Source organism: Helianthus annuus, chromosome 17 (assembly GCF_002127325.2).
Source record: "Helianthus annuus cultivar XRQ/B chromosome 17, HanXRQr2.0-SUNRISE, whole genome shotgun sequence".
In the NCBI taxonomy this organism is placed as follows: Eukaryota; Viridiplantae; Streptophyta; class Magnoliopsida; order Asterales; family Asteraceae; genus Helianthus; species Helianthus annuus.
In genome coordinates, this window is record NC_035449.2 from 19,225,214 (window position 1) to 19,242,019 (window position 16,806).

General features: G+C 36.8%; 2 protein-coding genes across 3 annotated transcripts; both read right to left on the reverse strand.

The window, feature by feature from the left end:
• Positions 1-987: 987 nt before the first annotated feature.
• LOC118489124 (3-oxoacyl-[acyl-carrier-protein] reductase 4-like) lies at positions 988-5,972 on the reverse strand. Of its 2 annotated transcripts, none has more exons than XM_035986758.1 (11): positions 5,771-5,972; positions 4,427-4,569; positions 4,225-4,278; positions 3,317-3,397; positions 3,189-3,234; positions 3,023-3,117; positions 2,916-2,948; positions 2,660-2,794; positions 2,493-2,586; positions 1,757-1,839; positions 988-1,329 (listed from the first exon to the last, which is right to left on the reverse strand). In XM_035986758.1, exons 1-11 carry the CDS (start codon positions 5,955-5,957, stop codon positions 1,297-1,299), a joined length of 984 nt encoding a protein of 327 aa, XP_035842651.1. In that variant the 5' UTR covers positions 5,958-5,972; the 3' UTR covers positions 988-1,296. The 2 variants fall into 2 exon arrangements, with proteins under 2 accessions (XP_035842651.1, XP_035842650.1); XM_035986757.1 differs by having other exon boundaries at positions 1,727-1,839.
• Positions 5,973-11,159: 5,187 nt separating this feature from the next.
• Positions 11,160-15,921, reverse strand: LOC110921128 (photosystem II stability/assembly factor HCF136, chloroplastic). Its single transcript, XM_022165402.2, has 9 exons — positions 15,438-15,921; positions 13,446-13,681; positions 13,164-13,294; positions 12,944-13,076; positions 12,722-12,844; positions 12,112-12,186; positions 11,914-12,029; positions 11,736-11,809; positions 11,160-11,354 (listed from the first exon to the last, which is right to left on the reverse strand). The coding sequence occupies exons 1-8, from the start codon at positions 15,772-15,774 to the stop codon at positions 11,743-11,745; spliced, it is 1,218 nt and encodes a 405-aa protein (XP_022021094.1). The 5' UTR covers positions 15,775-15,921; the 3' UTR covers positions 11,160-11,354; positions 11,736-11,742.
• Positions 15,922-16,806: the final 885 nt, after the last annotated feature.

The window sequence follows — 16,806 nt, forward strand, 5'->3', positions numbered from 1 at the left end:
TTTTATTGTTAATTTCTAATTTAAAATAAAAAATTAAAAAAATTGGGAGGGAGTGATAGAATTCCATCACTAGTGATTCCACCCCTCCTACATTTCTATCACTAGTGATGGAAATTTGATTGATGACATGGCATTACTTGATTGGATAGTGGGAGTGATGGAATTCCATCACTAGTGAACCACCCCTAGTCCCCTAAGGGATTAATATTTTTGTTTGTGTAATAACTAAAATAGAGTTTTAGCCAGGGCCAACTTAAATGGAAAAATCAACGAAAGCAACTTGACCCCCACTTTTTTAAGGCCCCTGTTTTTGGATATGGGTTCGGATATCCGAATTCATAAAAAAATCAAATAATTCGTTTCGTGCATAGATTGAAAGTAAACCTATATTCGATTTTCCAAATTTCAACGTTAAAAACAATGAACTTTTATAAATCCACATCCGAATCCGATTATTTACTATTTTTACTACATTTCAAACAAAACATAGTGCTCATATGCTATATATATTTACAAAATTTTTAGTTTTCGGATATCGGATAATCTGATTATCCAAAAATTTTAGAAATCCACATCCGAATCCGAAAATTCGGATAATCTGGTTTTCGGATATCCGGATTTTCAGATATCCAAAATTTCGGATGTTTCGGATACGAATTTTCGGATATTTCAGATTCAGTTTCGGATCCGGGTTTTTTAAACACCCCTACTTGTGGTCCATCCTTGCCGAAAGATGTGTTAGATTAATCTTGCATATTTTGCGTAAGTTCGGGTTAAAAGTGACCAACTTACAAAGTTCGGGTAAAAAGTGACCGGGTTATAAACTAGGAGGTTTTTTGAGATAGTCTTTTAGTCCTAGTTTGAGTCAAATAGGTTTTCTTGGTGAACAAGTTATTAGGCTTATAAATAGATGAATTTATTTGTAAACCTAATCGTACCAATTATCAATAAACGAGTTTTGATTCAATACGTTCTTTGGTATCCAATTCTAACAAGATGAATGCCCAAAAATGAATAAAAATAAATAATTTTCCCAATACATCATATTCTCTCAAGACAAGTGATCAACACAACAATATTCCACATTCCCTAAGCTTTGCATTGAGCATGCTAGATATGGTTTTATTAAATGTTTTATTTAGTCTTAATTAAAATGGGTAAAATAGAGACGATATTATATATTGTAACATGTTTCACAAACTCAAATTATTCCTATAATATGTTTGATTGCAAGGGACCATATTATAAATTGTGCCCATCTATGTTGTCACAAGCTCTGGCTTAACGCGGTAATGGTCACATCACCATTCCTCCATCAATGGTAAGCACCTACAAGTCATATAATCCTGTGTTTACTTTCACTTGTATAAATTGTCACATTTTTTTTAAAAAAAAAATTGTTGTATAAATTTTCACATTAATTTTTTTTTTCAAATATATAATGAATTTGATGGTAACGCTTAAAAGTAAGCATAGATTCGTTGGTGCAACTAGATGAGGGTCCGGGGGTTCGTTGACCCTCTGATCAACAAAATTATCTATCAAAAGTTGTATCTAACGTCGCTTTCTTGTAGTCTGAACCCCAGGTATGTTCTGTTTGAATGTCATGATATCATGTCATTCCTTCCTACAATGTGGGATACTTAAAAAAAACCTTTTTGTTAACATGGGACTGTTGTTATATTTGTTATTTTCTTACACACAACAAAAACACAAAGTAACATACAATGCAACAAGATTCAGGTTTCGTAAAAACCTGTCCAGTCATGTAACCAGCCGCCGGATTGAGAGCCAAAAATTCAACAAGCCCGGCAACTTCTTCCGGCTGCCCATACCTTCCTGTGGATCAATTTAAGAAAGAAACCATTTCACTTTACTGCATATTTTATAAAAGTTACCATGTACAATATCTTCAACTTAGGTGCTGTTTGCTTTTTAAGAGGTAAAATGTCTACAGTCTGCGGGCCACATCTGCAGACATCTGTAGAAGAAGAGGTGGACCAAACCTCTGCAGTCTACAAGAAGAAGGCTGTTTGTTTTTTAACGTATGTAGAAATCTAAAATAAACTGGTGGTGGTGTACGGACGGTGGTCGTGGGTGGTGGTGCTGATGCTGGACGGTGGTGGTGGACGGTGATGGTGGTTGACAGTGGCGGTGGGTGGTGGACGATGGTGGGGGTGGTGGACGATGGTGGTGGTGGGTGGTGGTGTTTAACCCTCTGCAGACCTTAGAAGATCTTAGAAGTGGTTGGGCCAAGTCTGCACCAAGAAGAGCTCGTGCAGACGTTTTTTTTAATGAAACGTCTTCGAAAAAACAAACAGTCTGCGCATGGCAATGCGTGGTCTGCGCAGCCCAGACAGAAGAGCCTGCGCAGAGCTTTTCAGAAAATAGAAACAACACCTTAGATTCTCCGTTCGTTCTAGAGAACCACTTTTTAACCCGCAGATCATATTTCAACCGATAGTTGAGAAAGGGAGATAGAAAAATCTCACCCAAGGGGATTTTTTCCATGTAAGCTTGCTTGATGTCTTCCCTGAGGTTCACAGTCAATTCAGATACGATGAATCCGGGGGCAATAGCATTCACCTACAACAGTGTAAATTAAAGTCATTATCGTTTTCGATGCCCCACGATCAAACTCTATGCTACAGAAACTAACATTTATGCCTCTGGTCGAGTATTCTTTTGCTGCGGATTTAGTAAATCCAATTACTCCGGCCTTTGCAGCACTATAGTTGGCTTGCCCGACATTGCCAACCAGACCGACAACAGATGTTATATTGATTATTCTTCCCTAACAGAATTTAACATGATAAAATAAACGAATCTACAATCAGCTCCCATGTATATTCACAAAAAGAGAACACACGTTAAAAAGAATACAAAAATATACATATAAAGTTGTTTGGGATAACCTTTTTCTTCTCCATCATAATCTTGGCAGCTTCCTGAAAAGATAGATAACTCAAAAAAAAAAAAAAAAAAAAGGCTGCAAATGTATGAGAATTTTCAAGGACGAAACCTGTGTACATAGGAATACGCCAGTGAGATTCAAATCGATAACCTCCTTCCATTGAGATGTCTTCATCTTCATCAACAAAGTATCCCTTACAATCCCTGTATCATACTAACTTTTAGTTAAAAACAAGCAACTGCGAAAGGAGGGCGTATTTAAAGAAAAAGGCAACCTGCATTGTTGATCAATACATCAACAGTCCCCCAAGCATTAACTGCCTGCAATGATTATAAACTTAACAAATTTCCAAATAGTTGACTGAACAAATAACGGAAATAAGATAGAATCACCACCACTCACAGTTTCGATCATAGATGCAACTTCTGGTTCTTTTGAAACATCTCCCCTGAATGCAAGTGCTTGACCACCCATTCCCTCAATCTGGATCAAAGTTCATATTCACCACTTTCATAGTTTCACAAGTGATTTTATAGTATCAAGTATAAACATGCGGACGCCCCGCTTGCGGTATGCGCATATAATGTGTATATGTGTGGGCCCTCGGGGGCAAAAGTGAAAGTGCACTAATTTTAGCGTTATTTTACTAATTTCGTGAAAATAACGTTAAAATACGGGGGACGGTTAATCATGCATCATGTGGTGGCATTGATAGCCGAAGGACAAGGGGGTACATGCACTAATCGGCCTTTGCTGAGTGTTATGTGCCTTATGTCCAAGGCTTGATGCAAAACTACTATCACTGGAAGCAGCCTCTCTATTTCTACAGGGTAGAGCCGTAGAGGTAAGGTTGTCTTAATAGGGGTGCAAACGAGCCGAGCTACTCGCGAGCTACTCGAGCTCGACTCGAAAAAAGCTCGAACGAGCCGAGCTTAAACGAGCTCGAGCCCGAGCCTAAAAACAAGCTCATTTAGTAAACGAGCCCGAGTCCGAGCTTCGCTTATCGAGCTCGAGCCGGCTCGCGAGCCTAATCGAGCTTTCTGTTTATATATATTTTTTATTAATATATTAAACATATATTTTTATAATAATAATTACCATTTATATAAATATAAAAAATAACTAAATTATATGTATAATAATAATTATAATTAATATAAATTAATTAATAAATACTAAACGAGTCGAGCCCGAGCCTGCTCGAGCTTTCATATGTCAAACGAGCTCGAGCTCGAGCCTGGTCGAGCTCGGGCTCGGCTCGTTTGCACCCCTACTTGTCTACATCTTACCCTCCTCAGACCCTACCTTACCTGTCTACAAACTACTTCTGCTTCCTTAGATGACTTCACATAATTAACCAGAACCTGCAAGATCAATCATACCATTAGAACACTAGGTACACTATTTTCCGACCCACCCCAAGAACATGTGTTGATTCCATAATGTGTCCATTAAAGCAACTTAATGTTCAACTTTTGGAACAAAAATCTTTGGTCTTGAATGCAATCTGACCTTACAACCAGCTTTGCCTAAAGCTAGAGCAATTGCTTTACCAATGCCTCTAGAAGCTCCGGTCACAATAACGACAGGAGCTTCCACTGTTTTTGTTGCATCAATGTTTACTTGTTCAGTAGTAGCCACCTGAGCTTGTATACCTGCAATAACCATTACAATATATTGAGTTAGTTTGTATATACATATCTGATGACGTATGTCCGGATCGGGCTCAAAACTTGGGCTTAGGCGCAAAGCGCAAAAAAAGCTGATGAAATATTTTTATATAATAGAAACTTATTGAGCAGTCGTAACAATGCTCAATACTAATTCTAAGCTGATGAAATTCGGTATACCCTTTCACAAAGAGTTGCTACGTTTCAAGAAAAGCATTGTGATAGTTCGACCCCTATATAAAGAAATTCATTTGGTCTTGATTTCACACGAAATACTTTAATCTGAAAGTGAGTCATATAAGATTCAGAAAGCTATCGGGGACATGTTAGAAATACAAAAACTACCATCTTTTTCATGAAAGGTGTTAACTAAAGCAAGTCATGAACATTATGTATGCTCTGCAGATAAGAATACTGACTATATTTAATTGAAACTGCAGAGAGTTATTTCAAGTTTTAAAGTCAAGATTGTGCTATGTTTGGCACTTCTAGAAACTTGTTAGACCTATATATAGTGGACATTAAAAATTCTTGTTTCTTGTTAATTTTAAGACTACTTGGAGCGAAAGGTTTGTTTTACAGGGGCTAACAATGCAAATTTCAAAAACTTTCAACTTATTTTGTGTTAAAAAACTTTTTTGTAGCAGTACCTTTCCGGAGAAAGGGGTATGGTCCCAAATCCTGCGCCGACTATTCAAGTCGCGCGCGGGACCATACTCTTACTAGACTAATTCAGGAGCCTTCCCAACCTCGTTTGGTGTTTCTTCACCGGATGAATATAAACTTTTTGTTGGTAAGTGGCCACAACTATTACAACCAAACCATTTTAAGTTTTTAGTCCCAAAGTAAACTAATTTTTAAATGTGGGTGCTAAATTGTAATTACTCCAAATCTGAAGGGATAGAAAATTCTTTTTCAGATTTGATAGTTGATAGTTGATACACTCTTGGAATTACTAGATGTAACCCTTTTAATTCCAAACTTTTAACTTCTTTTTCATTTTGTTATAACTCTTAATATATAATGTTATATATCATTCTGAAATTTTATGTACCTTTGGATATAAATGTTGTCATAAACTTATTGCTTGAACAGTTATAGCTTTTGCGATAAAATTTATATCAAAATGTAGATTAAATTAAACTAGTTCCCGACCAATAAAAAGAAAATAAGAAGACTGCCATACCAAATGAAGAAAATGAAACTCTAGGCGAATAACTAAAACGATGTTGAAGCTGAATTGAAGACACATTCTTGCTGCAATATGGAACTTTCCGAACTACGTCGTACTTGCATGAAATAGAGGGGTATTTGGAAGTGGAGAAAGAAGCCATGAAGATTGGAGATACAGAAGCAATGGAAGGTTTCTCCATAAATAGAGAGAGAGGTGTTGACTTTTGGTATTGAAGTGTCATCAGTTTGACTTCTTGATTTTCTATTAAATTCCTTTTTTCATCCAATTTCAACTCTCCTATAGAGCAGACCGGAAAATTAATGGCGATTGTAATAGGGAGCTTATTTGTTGTTTTGTAAAATATTAAGTGTATTGAAAATTTGTGAAAGTTCCATTTATTTTTATTTGTTCTATACAGCAAGGAACTCGACTGATACCCCTGAATCGCCCCAAGTCGAATAAAAGATCAGTATTTTTTTATCAACGCAAAACACATGTCAACATCAGTACTGGCGTTCTTGAGCACGACTAATTTTTTGGGTTAATCTATTTCGGTTGTTATATAGCGAATTATAACTAATGCAGCTTCTGAACTTTTAGTAAACAAAAGTCTGATTTCTTATTACCAACTGAACACTATTATTTTTAATTAAAAGGAATAACATAACAATATAGTTTCTAAATTTTAGTTTCAAAATTTTATGTAAAGTATTTAATAACTACCCGTTTGTTTAATCTGGTTCAACAAGTTTGACAACAAGTGAACCAGTAGTGCCGGTTCAAGGACCTATAACAGTACCAGCAGCGGTTAATGATGGAACGAAGACAAGAAACACAACAGAAACAGACATGTAACGAATACAACCATAAATCAAAATGTCGACCAACATGGCATAAAGGCGATGGCTACCCACCTAAATACGATTAAAAATACAAATGCTTAATTGGTAACTAATTATTTTGTAGTTATCCCAAGGCAAAATCTACACCGTCGTAAGCTTCTCTTCCACTGATTGCGGAATTCAATAAGCTTTCAATGCTCTCACATAACCATTCCTCCATCAATGGTAAGCACCTGCAAATGTGTATATTGTTTTCATAGGAAAATGTTAACCACCAACAGAAAACGCCTACTTATGTAAGTTTTTCTTTTTTGAACGGCCAACGAATCCTCCAAATGGGCTACTGGCGAAATTAAATGCTAGGGGCAGGAATTGAACTTGGGTTACTTGGAACACAAGGTCTCTCCCTTACCACTCCAACACTAGCTCATTGGCTTTACTTATGTAAGTAAACTACTTTATTTTACTTTACTGATGGTTTCTTAAACACCGAGCACCTAAACATGAGCGGAATTTGAGGGGGGCGGGAGAAGTACATTGTTATCCCCTCTGATCCCGCCACTAAACCTCAACATGAATATCAATGGATAATCAATCAGTAACCACCAACCACCGGTTAGCACACAACACTTTTTTAAACAATAATTAGTTTTATAAATTTTCTTTTCAGAATATGGTGATACATGTCATCTTGCAGAAATGGGATATTGGCTTACGTCTAGGCCTGTAAATGAACCTAATGAACACAAACAGAGATATGTTCGTGTTCGTTCATTTAACTTTAACCGAACACGAACATATAATCGAACACTTTTTTTTTGTTCATGTTCGTTTATTAAGAAAAGGGGCATGTTCGTGTTCTTTTATGTTCGATCGTTTAAAACCTAAACGAACAGTTCACGAACGTAAACGAACATAAACAAACAAACTTAAATGAACATAATTTAACAAAAATAAACAACACAAATGAACATATCTGACTAACCATAAACGAACATAAAATATTTTTTTATATAAATTAGTGATTAATTACGATAAATAAAATTGAAAACTCATTTTTATTACTAGAAAACCCAATTACCAATTAGTTGTATTTATATAAGTAGTTAGAAAGTTCCTTTTATATTTAATATTTATATAAATATAACTACTTATGTATTTAATTGAAACGAACAAACATAAACGAATGAACAAAAGCAAATGTAAATAAACGAACATAAATGAACGAACATAAACAGACGTTCAAAAACATAAATGAATGAACAAAATGGGTGTTCATGTTCGTTCGTTTAATTAAATGAACAAAAAATTGTGTTCATGTTTGTTCGTTAATTACATAAACGAACTTCCCACCGAACACACGAACAGTTCATGAATGTTCAGGTCGTTTACAGGCCTGGTTCTTTCTGGTTCTTATATCTAGCATTAAACGGTTCCAGTTTGATCAGGGGCGAAGGATCATGGGTGCTCGGGGGTGCACCCGCCCACCCCAATGTTTCGGTTAGAAGTGTATATGGTCCGATTTTTCGTCTGAAAATTTTAAAATTATATAGGATCGCCCAACCGATTATTTTTCCTAAATAATGGGTAGTTTGGTAAATATATTTTAACTCTTATTTTTATTTGTTTAACCCTAGATTACCCACCATACAATAAACTTAATACCCAAATTATTAACTATCAAATATAAAATCTTGAATTCTTGATCCAGCTGACATATGTTCTGCAATTCTTCTTTGCGCCGAAGACTTTTGGGGCAATCTTTGGTGAGTGTGCAATCCTTATCTTTTTACTTTTCATGTTTTCCAATTCAAGTTTTTCCAATTCACAACTTTCACTTTCCACCAAGGGTTACAATTCTTTATATTTTTTATTGTTATTCCTAATTGCATTGGGTAACAATTCTCTATTCTTTTATTGTTATTAGGAATGTATTAATGTTTATCTTTATTCATGAATAAGAATCATAATTATATAAATGATAGATCTAAAATACTTAATAGATAAAGAGGATTTGATACGCTGATGATGAATTAATTAATGTATTATTAGTACTTTTTGTTAGTTTTACTTGGAATTATTATTATTTGGCCCGACTTGAATCGAATAGCCGACCTGACCCGACCCGAAACATAATGATAGGAAAAAAAATTTGAGTCCTATCACTTTACGCCCCCTCGAAACTTTTGGTCAAGCTCCGCCGCTGAGTTTGATCCTCACTCGTGCCGGTTTTGAACCGTTGCACATCCCTAATTTTTATAGAAGTTTTATAGTTTAATTTTTTTTCTTCAAACTCTAGACATCAATTGTATTATCTGAACTAAACAATTATGAAGATGCATATGTTGCATTTATACATTTAGTTGTTTATAGGCGATTATTTGATGGAAACTATACTAATTTATACGTTACTTTATTGCATGATAAAAGTATAACCATCTGTGTTTTTAGAAGCTATATCATATAAAATAAAAATAGTTCTAGATTTTATATTTACAAAAGTATTAAGTGTTACATAAATTCAAGTCATGAATGGGGTTAAACATGACAAGACTATATTTAACTATGTATTAACTACCCCACACTATAAACAAAAGTATTAAGTGTTACATAAATTCAAGTCATGAATGGGGTTAAACATGACAAGACTATATTTAACTATGTGTTAACTATCCCACACTATAAAAAGGGGTAAATATGAGATGCTAGTTTAACTTCAGTCCCATGATACGAACCCTTTATTGTTCCAAATGAATTGTCTTGCTTAAAAAAGTGTTCATATTAATTGTATTAGTAAAAGCTATGATAGTGATGGTACATACCATTCAACACTGTTGTGTACTTAAAAATCTTGTTTAAGACGAGTCCAACCCTTCTAGCTAGTGATGAGCAATTTGGTACAACTACCGAAAAATACTTGTACTGTAACGAATGAATTTATGTATCAATTCAGTATCCATATTTGGCGTTTTTCGGGATCGGTACTTTCGGTTTGGTATGGTATGATACGGTACAGTAATTTACGGACTTTTTTACCTTCGAATACGGTACCCTACCGAGCACTTTTGGTACCGGTACTCGTACCCATTTTTGACGACTTTCAGGATCGGTACTTTCGGTACTGGTACAATACCGATCTCATCCATACTTCTAGCGTTTGGATGGCCTTAGCCTATAGCTTTGAATAGATGACTCTAAATGCCACCAACATTGGTCAACGTCAACGGCAACTCAAATCCTCCCAGCATTATTTGAAGTACAATTCAACTTCATTTTCGGGTTTTAAATCATACTAATTCATCTTCAAGTGTATATTTTGATTCAACAAGTTCATGTACACATATTGAAGCTTTTATCCAAGCATTTTAGTGGCATTCAAGTATAAGCATGTTGAATTCAAGGGACATATATATTTCCAACAACCACATTGTGCCATACTTATATCATATAATATCCTTTAGGAATGAACGATCAATAATGTATTAAGATCAATAAAGTAGTATGAACTCATCTCACTTGTTTAAAGCTCCTACTTGTGAGTCTTGTTCTACTCTTTGTTGACTTCCCGAAAGTCATACCATTGGTGGGCATCTTGTGCACATTTACATACCTATAACCATGGTTGCAAAAGTCGCTAGGCGCTCCCCAGTCGGTAGACCGGGGAGTTGAGAGTACTCGGTCTAGGAGGAGAGTACTTGGGGAGTACTCGGACATGTTAAATTATAAAGAAATTACTTTTTGAAGATTAAATATATGTCAAATAACATAAATTTACTAATATTTATAAAAAATATATGAAAATGATATTCATTCTTTAATATGATAGGCATAGAAATTATGTTTTATTATTATTTAAGTCAAACTAGGCCCGAGTTGACCTACTAGATCCATTTCTGGCCGATGTTGACCGTGTTTGACCGACTCCGAGTAATTAGGCGGAGTCGAAGAAAGTCGCCTCGGCAGCCTACCTTATAGCGAATACTTGGGGAGTACTCGGCCTTGGAAACCTTGTTTTACAACCATGCCTATAACCATATGGACAATTGCACGACTATAACATCCAGACATACTCGAACTGTATTTCCGATAGTTTTATGATTTGTTTGATGATCACAATCGTATACTACCAATCTTAGTTTCCAACCCTTCAAACACGTCGATATACATGTAATAATTCATCCTGTGACCATGCATGTAACATTCTCAACCTTTTCATGTGAAATGCAAATGTTGTGTAAACTTTGTGACCAGAATTATTTGGTACCATGGTTTTGAAAAACTATAAACCCTTCTTCTTTAATCCATCACATGAAGCATATGAGAATGGCCAAGATTAAATCTCCAGTATTTTGTTTAGTAAGCAAAAATGGAAGTCTACACAGAAAGACTATAAGAAGAACGTGGAAAACACATATATGTTACAGATGAAATCAAATCAAACATTGAAACCTGGGATAAAGTTGTTCTAATTTGTTGATTTTTTTATTCCCTATTTGTTTGAATGTCTTTGACATGTAGTTTAACAGGAAATCGAACTTTAACCACCCAACACACCAAAAGAAGAATTAAAGACGATAATAGAAGAATCGTGTTGCTTATGAATTCATTTACAAGGATTTCACAAACAATCACACTTAGTTGGGTTGCTCACTAAATACATCATAAATTCAATATTAATGAACTTACTTTCTCCGTGGTACCCAGATATGTATGGCACTTTTATCGCGTTTACAAAATTACAAGTTTCACAAAACCTGCATCAAGGTTAAATAGTTAGGTTAATAGTAAACATAGTCGTCCTAATGTCATTTGACACATTTTGACCCAGTTATGAGTAACTGGACCAATATGGGTTATATTATATCTCAAACGGGTCACATGGGTAAATTCTAAAAGCTAGATCAAATGAAAAGCGGTCAAGCGGGTTTAAATCAGCCAAAGTGTACTTAAAATGCATAAAACCTTTTAAATGGTGTCATTCTAAAGAACTAGTTTATATAATCATGACAAAACACAGATGACAAAAAGTCTTTGCGGGTCAACCTGACCCGCCCATTTTGCCTCATGTATTCATCTCCTTAACTCCAACATTTAGTGTAACAAAAAACAAAAGGCAAGCGAAATCAAACTCATACCAGGAAATCATCCAAGATACTTTAGCAAGACTCCATCGTTTCCTAGCACGAATCCTTGTTTATCGTTTATAAACCTACAAAAGATAGGTAGGATGATGATCAGACATAAATCTTTTTCAAGTTTAAAAAAAAAAATCAAGAATCATGTGTAAGATCAAAAAGTTGCCTATAAACTCACTTTACTGAGTAAAGATTGGCAGCAATATTATCAGCCGCTTTGTCACGACTCCATGACTTTCCACTGTTGGTAGTTTTCAAAAGGACCCCGCTGCCTCCAGCTGCCCAAGCTTCCTCCTGTATATTTACAGTTAGCTCAAACCATCTGTCAACTGCCACGTGAGCAAATCAAACAAAAACTTATCCAAATGGATGTTACCTTTGATCTGTAACCGACATCGAGAATACCAAAACCACGACTCTGTACTGGAATTTCTTCAAACTCCTCGGTTATCTACAGGATGAAGGTTCAGATTGTTAACAGAACAATAAAAAGAAGAGTTGTGCAGTTTATTAAAAAAAAGTAAAATGCCATTTTCGTCCCTGAGGTTTGGCCAGTTTTGCGACTTTCGTCCAAAGGTTTGTTTTTCCGCAGCTGGATCCAAAAGGTTTGAAATCTTGCCATTTTCATCTGGCTCGTTAACTCCATCCATTTTTCTTCATTAAATCAGGGGTATTTCCATCTTTTTTGTTAACTTAAAGGGTAATTTGGTCTTTTTCACTTTATGTAAAAAGACCGAATACCCTTGAAAAAGACTAAATTGCCCTTTAAGTTATCAAAAAGACGAAAATATCCCTGACTTAGTGGAGCAAAATGGATGGAGTTAACGAGCCGGATGAAAATGGCAAGATTTCAAACCTTTTGGATCCAGATGCAGAAAAACAAACCTTTGGACGAAAGTCGGAAAACTAGCCAAATCTCAGGGATTAAAAAATGGCATTTTACTCTAAAAGAAATGATAACAAGGGCAGTATTGAACTTTACATACCCCTGTGCCTTTGCTGAGATAAAGACCGCCACCACGTACAAGCAGCCAAAGGCCACCATCTGCTCTCCAACCCATGTTTTGGATTCTCCTTGCAACGGCACGGTTATGGGGTTGCCAGTATGGCTACAATTGTACATATTTACATAAACTAATTAGTCATTTCACACGTAAACATTCCAAGGGCAAAATGGTCATTTTACACAGCATCAATAAAGCGCTAACCTGTCCTGGTTCCCAAGTCAGGTAGAAATTACCTCGACTGGAAACAGCAACATAATTTCCTTCAGGGGACCGGTTCACGGTATTGAAGGTGCCTGTATAGTAACTAGCACCACTAATACCACTAGAAACTGTTCTGCAATTGAAATAGAGCATCATAACTGTTAGTTTGACCAAGAATACAGCTGTTGACTTTATTCAATGGTTATAAATTTCACACCACCTGTTAAGTGTAGCTGAAACAGTTTCTTGTACTGCTGCCTTCCAGTTGTAGCCTCTGTTCGCTGTAACGTATATTGCACCTTCATCAGTTACCATCTCTGCACTCTTTTCTCCGGTTGCCTTTATATACACCTGCAAATATATACATAGAAATTTAAACTTAGAAATACAATACTGCCATCCTAACGGGTCAAACACTAACGGGTCAAACAGATAAAACAAGAAATACTTAACAAGAGATAAATGTTATATACTACAACAGGTGGATGAATTAAGTGCTTACCATGTCCCCTGGAAGTTCAGCACTTAACGGTATACGCTCCCAACTATCTCCAGCATCTGAAGTATGCAACAGAATTGCTGGTTTTCCAACAATCCAACCTTCTTTTCCCTTAAAACTTATGGCATTAAATCTGTAATTAAAATCTTCATCTTCAGCTGAAGATATCGAACGCGAAACCCACGTGCTCCCCCCATCTTTCGTCTCTAACAGAGTTTGTCTTGTCCCCAACAGAAAACCTACCACAAGCATTTACATATATATTTCTTAAATAGTTTGATCAATAAACCTTTGTTTCTAACTATTAGATGTATATTTTATTGGAATCATTACAAAAATAGTCATTGTTGACCAAAATTTTTCCAATCTAGACATCATATTTAGTCTTTTAAAAAGTAGGCAAAAAGCGGGGGCTTAGCTGTCTCAGTTGTCTCGCAAAAAGTGTAGGTTTACCCGTCTCAACCATTCAGTTGTCGGCTTAGCCGTTTTACACATTCAGCCGTCTCAAAAAAAAAGTGTTTGCTTAGCTATCTTAGCCATTCCGGGGCCTCAAAAAAAGTGTAGGCTGGGGATGTTTGTTTAGCTCTTAATGGTTCAGACATTTGCCTCGAATGGTTAAGCATTATATTGAGTCTGAATGGTTAAGATTTCTTATCTGAATTGGTCAGACATTTGCTTCTGAACGGTTAAGCGTTATACTGACTCTTAATGGTTCAGACCTCTTACTGGTTCAACACTTAACCAGAAGTTGCCAAACAGCCCTAAATCCTAGTAGTCTCAGCCGGCGGAGCTAATGTGACATCTTTGATTGGTGGAAATTAGGATGATCACTTTGGAAAAAGCTAAAAATGCATGTCTATTTTGGAAATATATTTTGAGTCAAAGACTACTGTTTGGGAAATTTTCCCTATTATATTTGGTATTAGTTTAGGAAAAATTACAAGTTTTGTCATTTATCTTTATACCACTTTTCAGGCGGTGTCCTTTTTAACGAATGTTGACAGGCGGTGTCCTTTACTAGGTATTTTGTTGCAAGTTTAGTCCTTTACACCCAACCCAGTTAAAAAACCCTGTTAATTGTCGGGTGTAAAGGACTGAACTTGCAACAAAATACCTAGGTAAAGGACTAAACTTGCAACAAAATACCTAGTAAAGGACACCGTCTGTCAACAATTAACAGGGTTTTTAACTGGGTTGGGTGTAAAGGACTAAACTTGCAACAAAATAACTAGTAAAGGACACCGCCTGTCAACATTCGTTAAAAAGGACACCGCCTGAAAAGTGGTATAAAGATAAAAGACAAAACTTGTAATTTTTCCATTAGTTTAGCGTTTCGCGTCAATATTTTGTGAATGCAATTTAATAGCTTCCATACGACTAGGTCAATTATAAATTGCATTTACAAGTTACAACAATATTTTCCTTGAACGTTCAACAAAACCCGACCATCCAGATACATTCATTGGCAAAAGGCCACCCCAATGCTGATGACCGGGCCTGTCACTAATTCCAAATGAAACCCACCACCCAAATATCCACTATGGTAAAACCGTTGGCTCACACATGACATTTTGTCAAGAAGGAGACTCCAACGGACGATCTCCCTAGAGAAAGTCATCAGGTACCACTGCACTCCCCCTTTGGTCACAACAATATTAACCAAACCAGGCTGTCTGGCAACTTCTGAATGGTCAAGTGTTGAACTAATAAAAGGTCCGAACCATTAAGAGCCAGAATAATGCTCTAATAAAAGGTCAGAACCATTAAGAGCCAGAATAATGCTTAATCGTTTAAAGGCAAATGTCGGACCAATTTAGATTAGAGGTCTTAACCATTTAGACTCAGGATAATGTTTAACCATTCATACATCTGCCCACGAAATAAACAGTCTGAACCATTAAGTGCTAAACCAGTCCGTTAATAGGTAAACAAACAGCCCCTAAATACCAAATAAAATAAAATATTATCAACATGATCAAAACAGTTTCAATCTACCGTGAGAAGGATCATCAGGAACAAAAGCAATATCCAGAAGCACAACGCCAGGATCAATCGGAAGATAAACTCTCTCCCATTCAGAAAGCGTATCAGCTCTAGCAACTGAACTGGAATTCAATCCAATGACCGGAGAAAGTGAAAGAGCTGCTGCGGTAGCGGCGGTGTCAGCAATGAAGTCCCGACGGTTCAGTGCAGAGGCTCTGATGGTGTTTAAGGTCCGAGAAGGTTGTTGGAAGTTTCGAGAATGAAGAAAAGTGGGTTGACGATGGGTGAATAAGGAGTTGAGGAGTGTGGTTGGGTTTGAAGAATCGATTAGTAATTTAGGAGACACCATTTTTGTTATGGTGAAAGGTTTTTTTTGTGTTCTTTGGCTTCTGGTTTTCTTATCCGAAATCTGGAAGGTACTTTCGCGGGAGTGTTTGTGAGTCGATGGATGGATAAACAAGTGTTTCGTAATATTTTTTATTTATTTTGTATTACAGGAATTTTGAATGACGTTGATGCTTAGATATAGTAAACTTTTATTTTTTCTCAATCATTAAAAACGATCATTTCCCCTAAGACCGCGAGGTATGGTGAGGCTTGGGTTAGAGCTTGGATTGGGCATTTAATGACACGTGTAAAGAGAGCCCCCCCCACCCCCCACCCCCCCCCCCCCACTGCCTGGTTACGTCTCCACGGGGTATGGCGGGGCGTGGGTTGGGCTTGGGTTGAGTGCACCGCGTGGCAGATAAGCTTAAAAAAAATACAAAAAATTTATAAAAAATCACACAACATTTATAAAAAAAACCTACAACTGCATTAAAACTTTAAAAATTACATAATCCTAAAAATTACATAATTTCTAAAAATTACAAAATAAAAAAAAACCTAGAGCGTTAAAAAAATTTCAAAAAGGTCGATTTTGTCGAACGCCTTGCTTTCCTTGCCTCGAAACTCTATGTTCGCCACCGCCACCCGGTCCTCGTGGCTTAACTCGCCACCGGGAACGGCTTCGTAGTAAGCCTTGAAGCGCTCGAGCGTGGGCCATAGCTCGTGCCATTTATGTTGGCACGCGTTGAGGTTGTGGCGGTCGTTACCGACGTTATGTCGGTAGGCCGCGAATGCTTCCGTCCAATATTTTGTTTGGCCCGGTGGCCGCCCCTTCATAGCGTCGACGACGCTAGTGACGAGTGCCATTTCTTCTTCACGGGTCCAGGATGCCATAGCGGTGTTGGGTTCGTGGGATGGGGGGGACCAGCGGGGTAGCGGGTTCAAGACTGGGGTATCCGGTGGGGTTTCGGTTCGTGGGATGGTGGGACCAGTGGGTTGGGGTTACAATATATAGAGGGGGACCCGGGTGGCGGTTATAGAAGATGGGGGGATG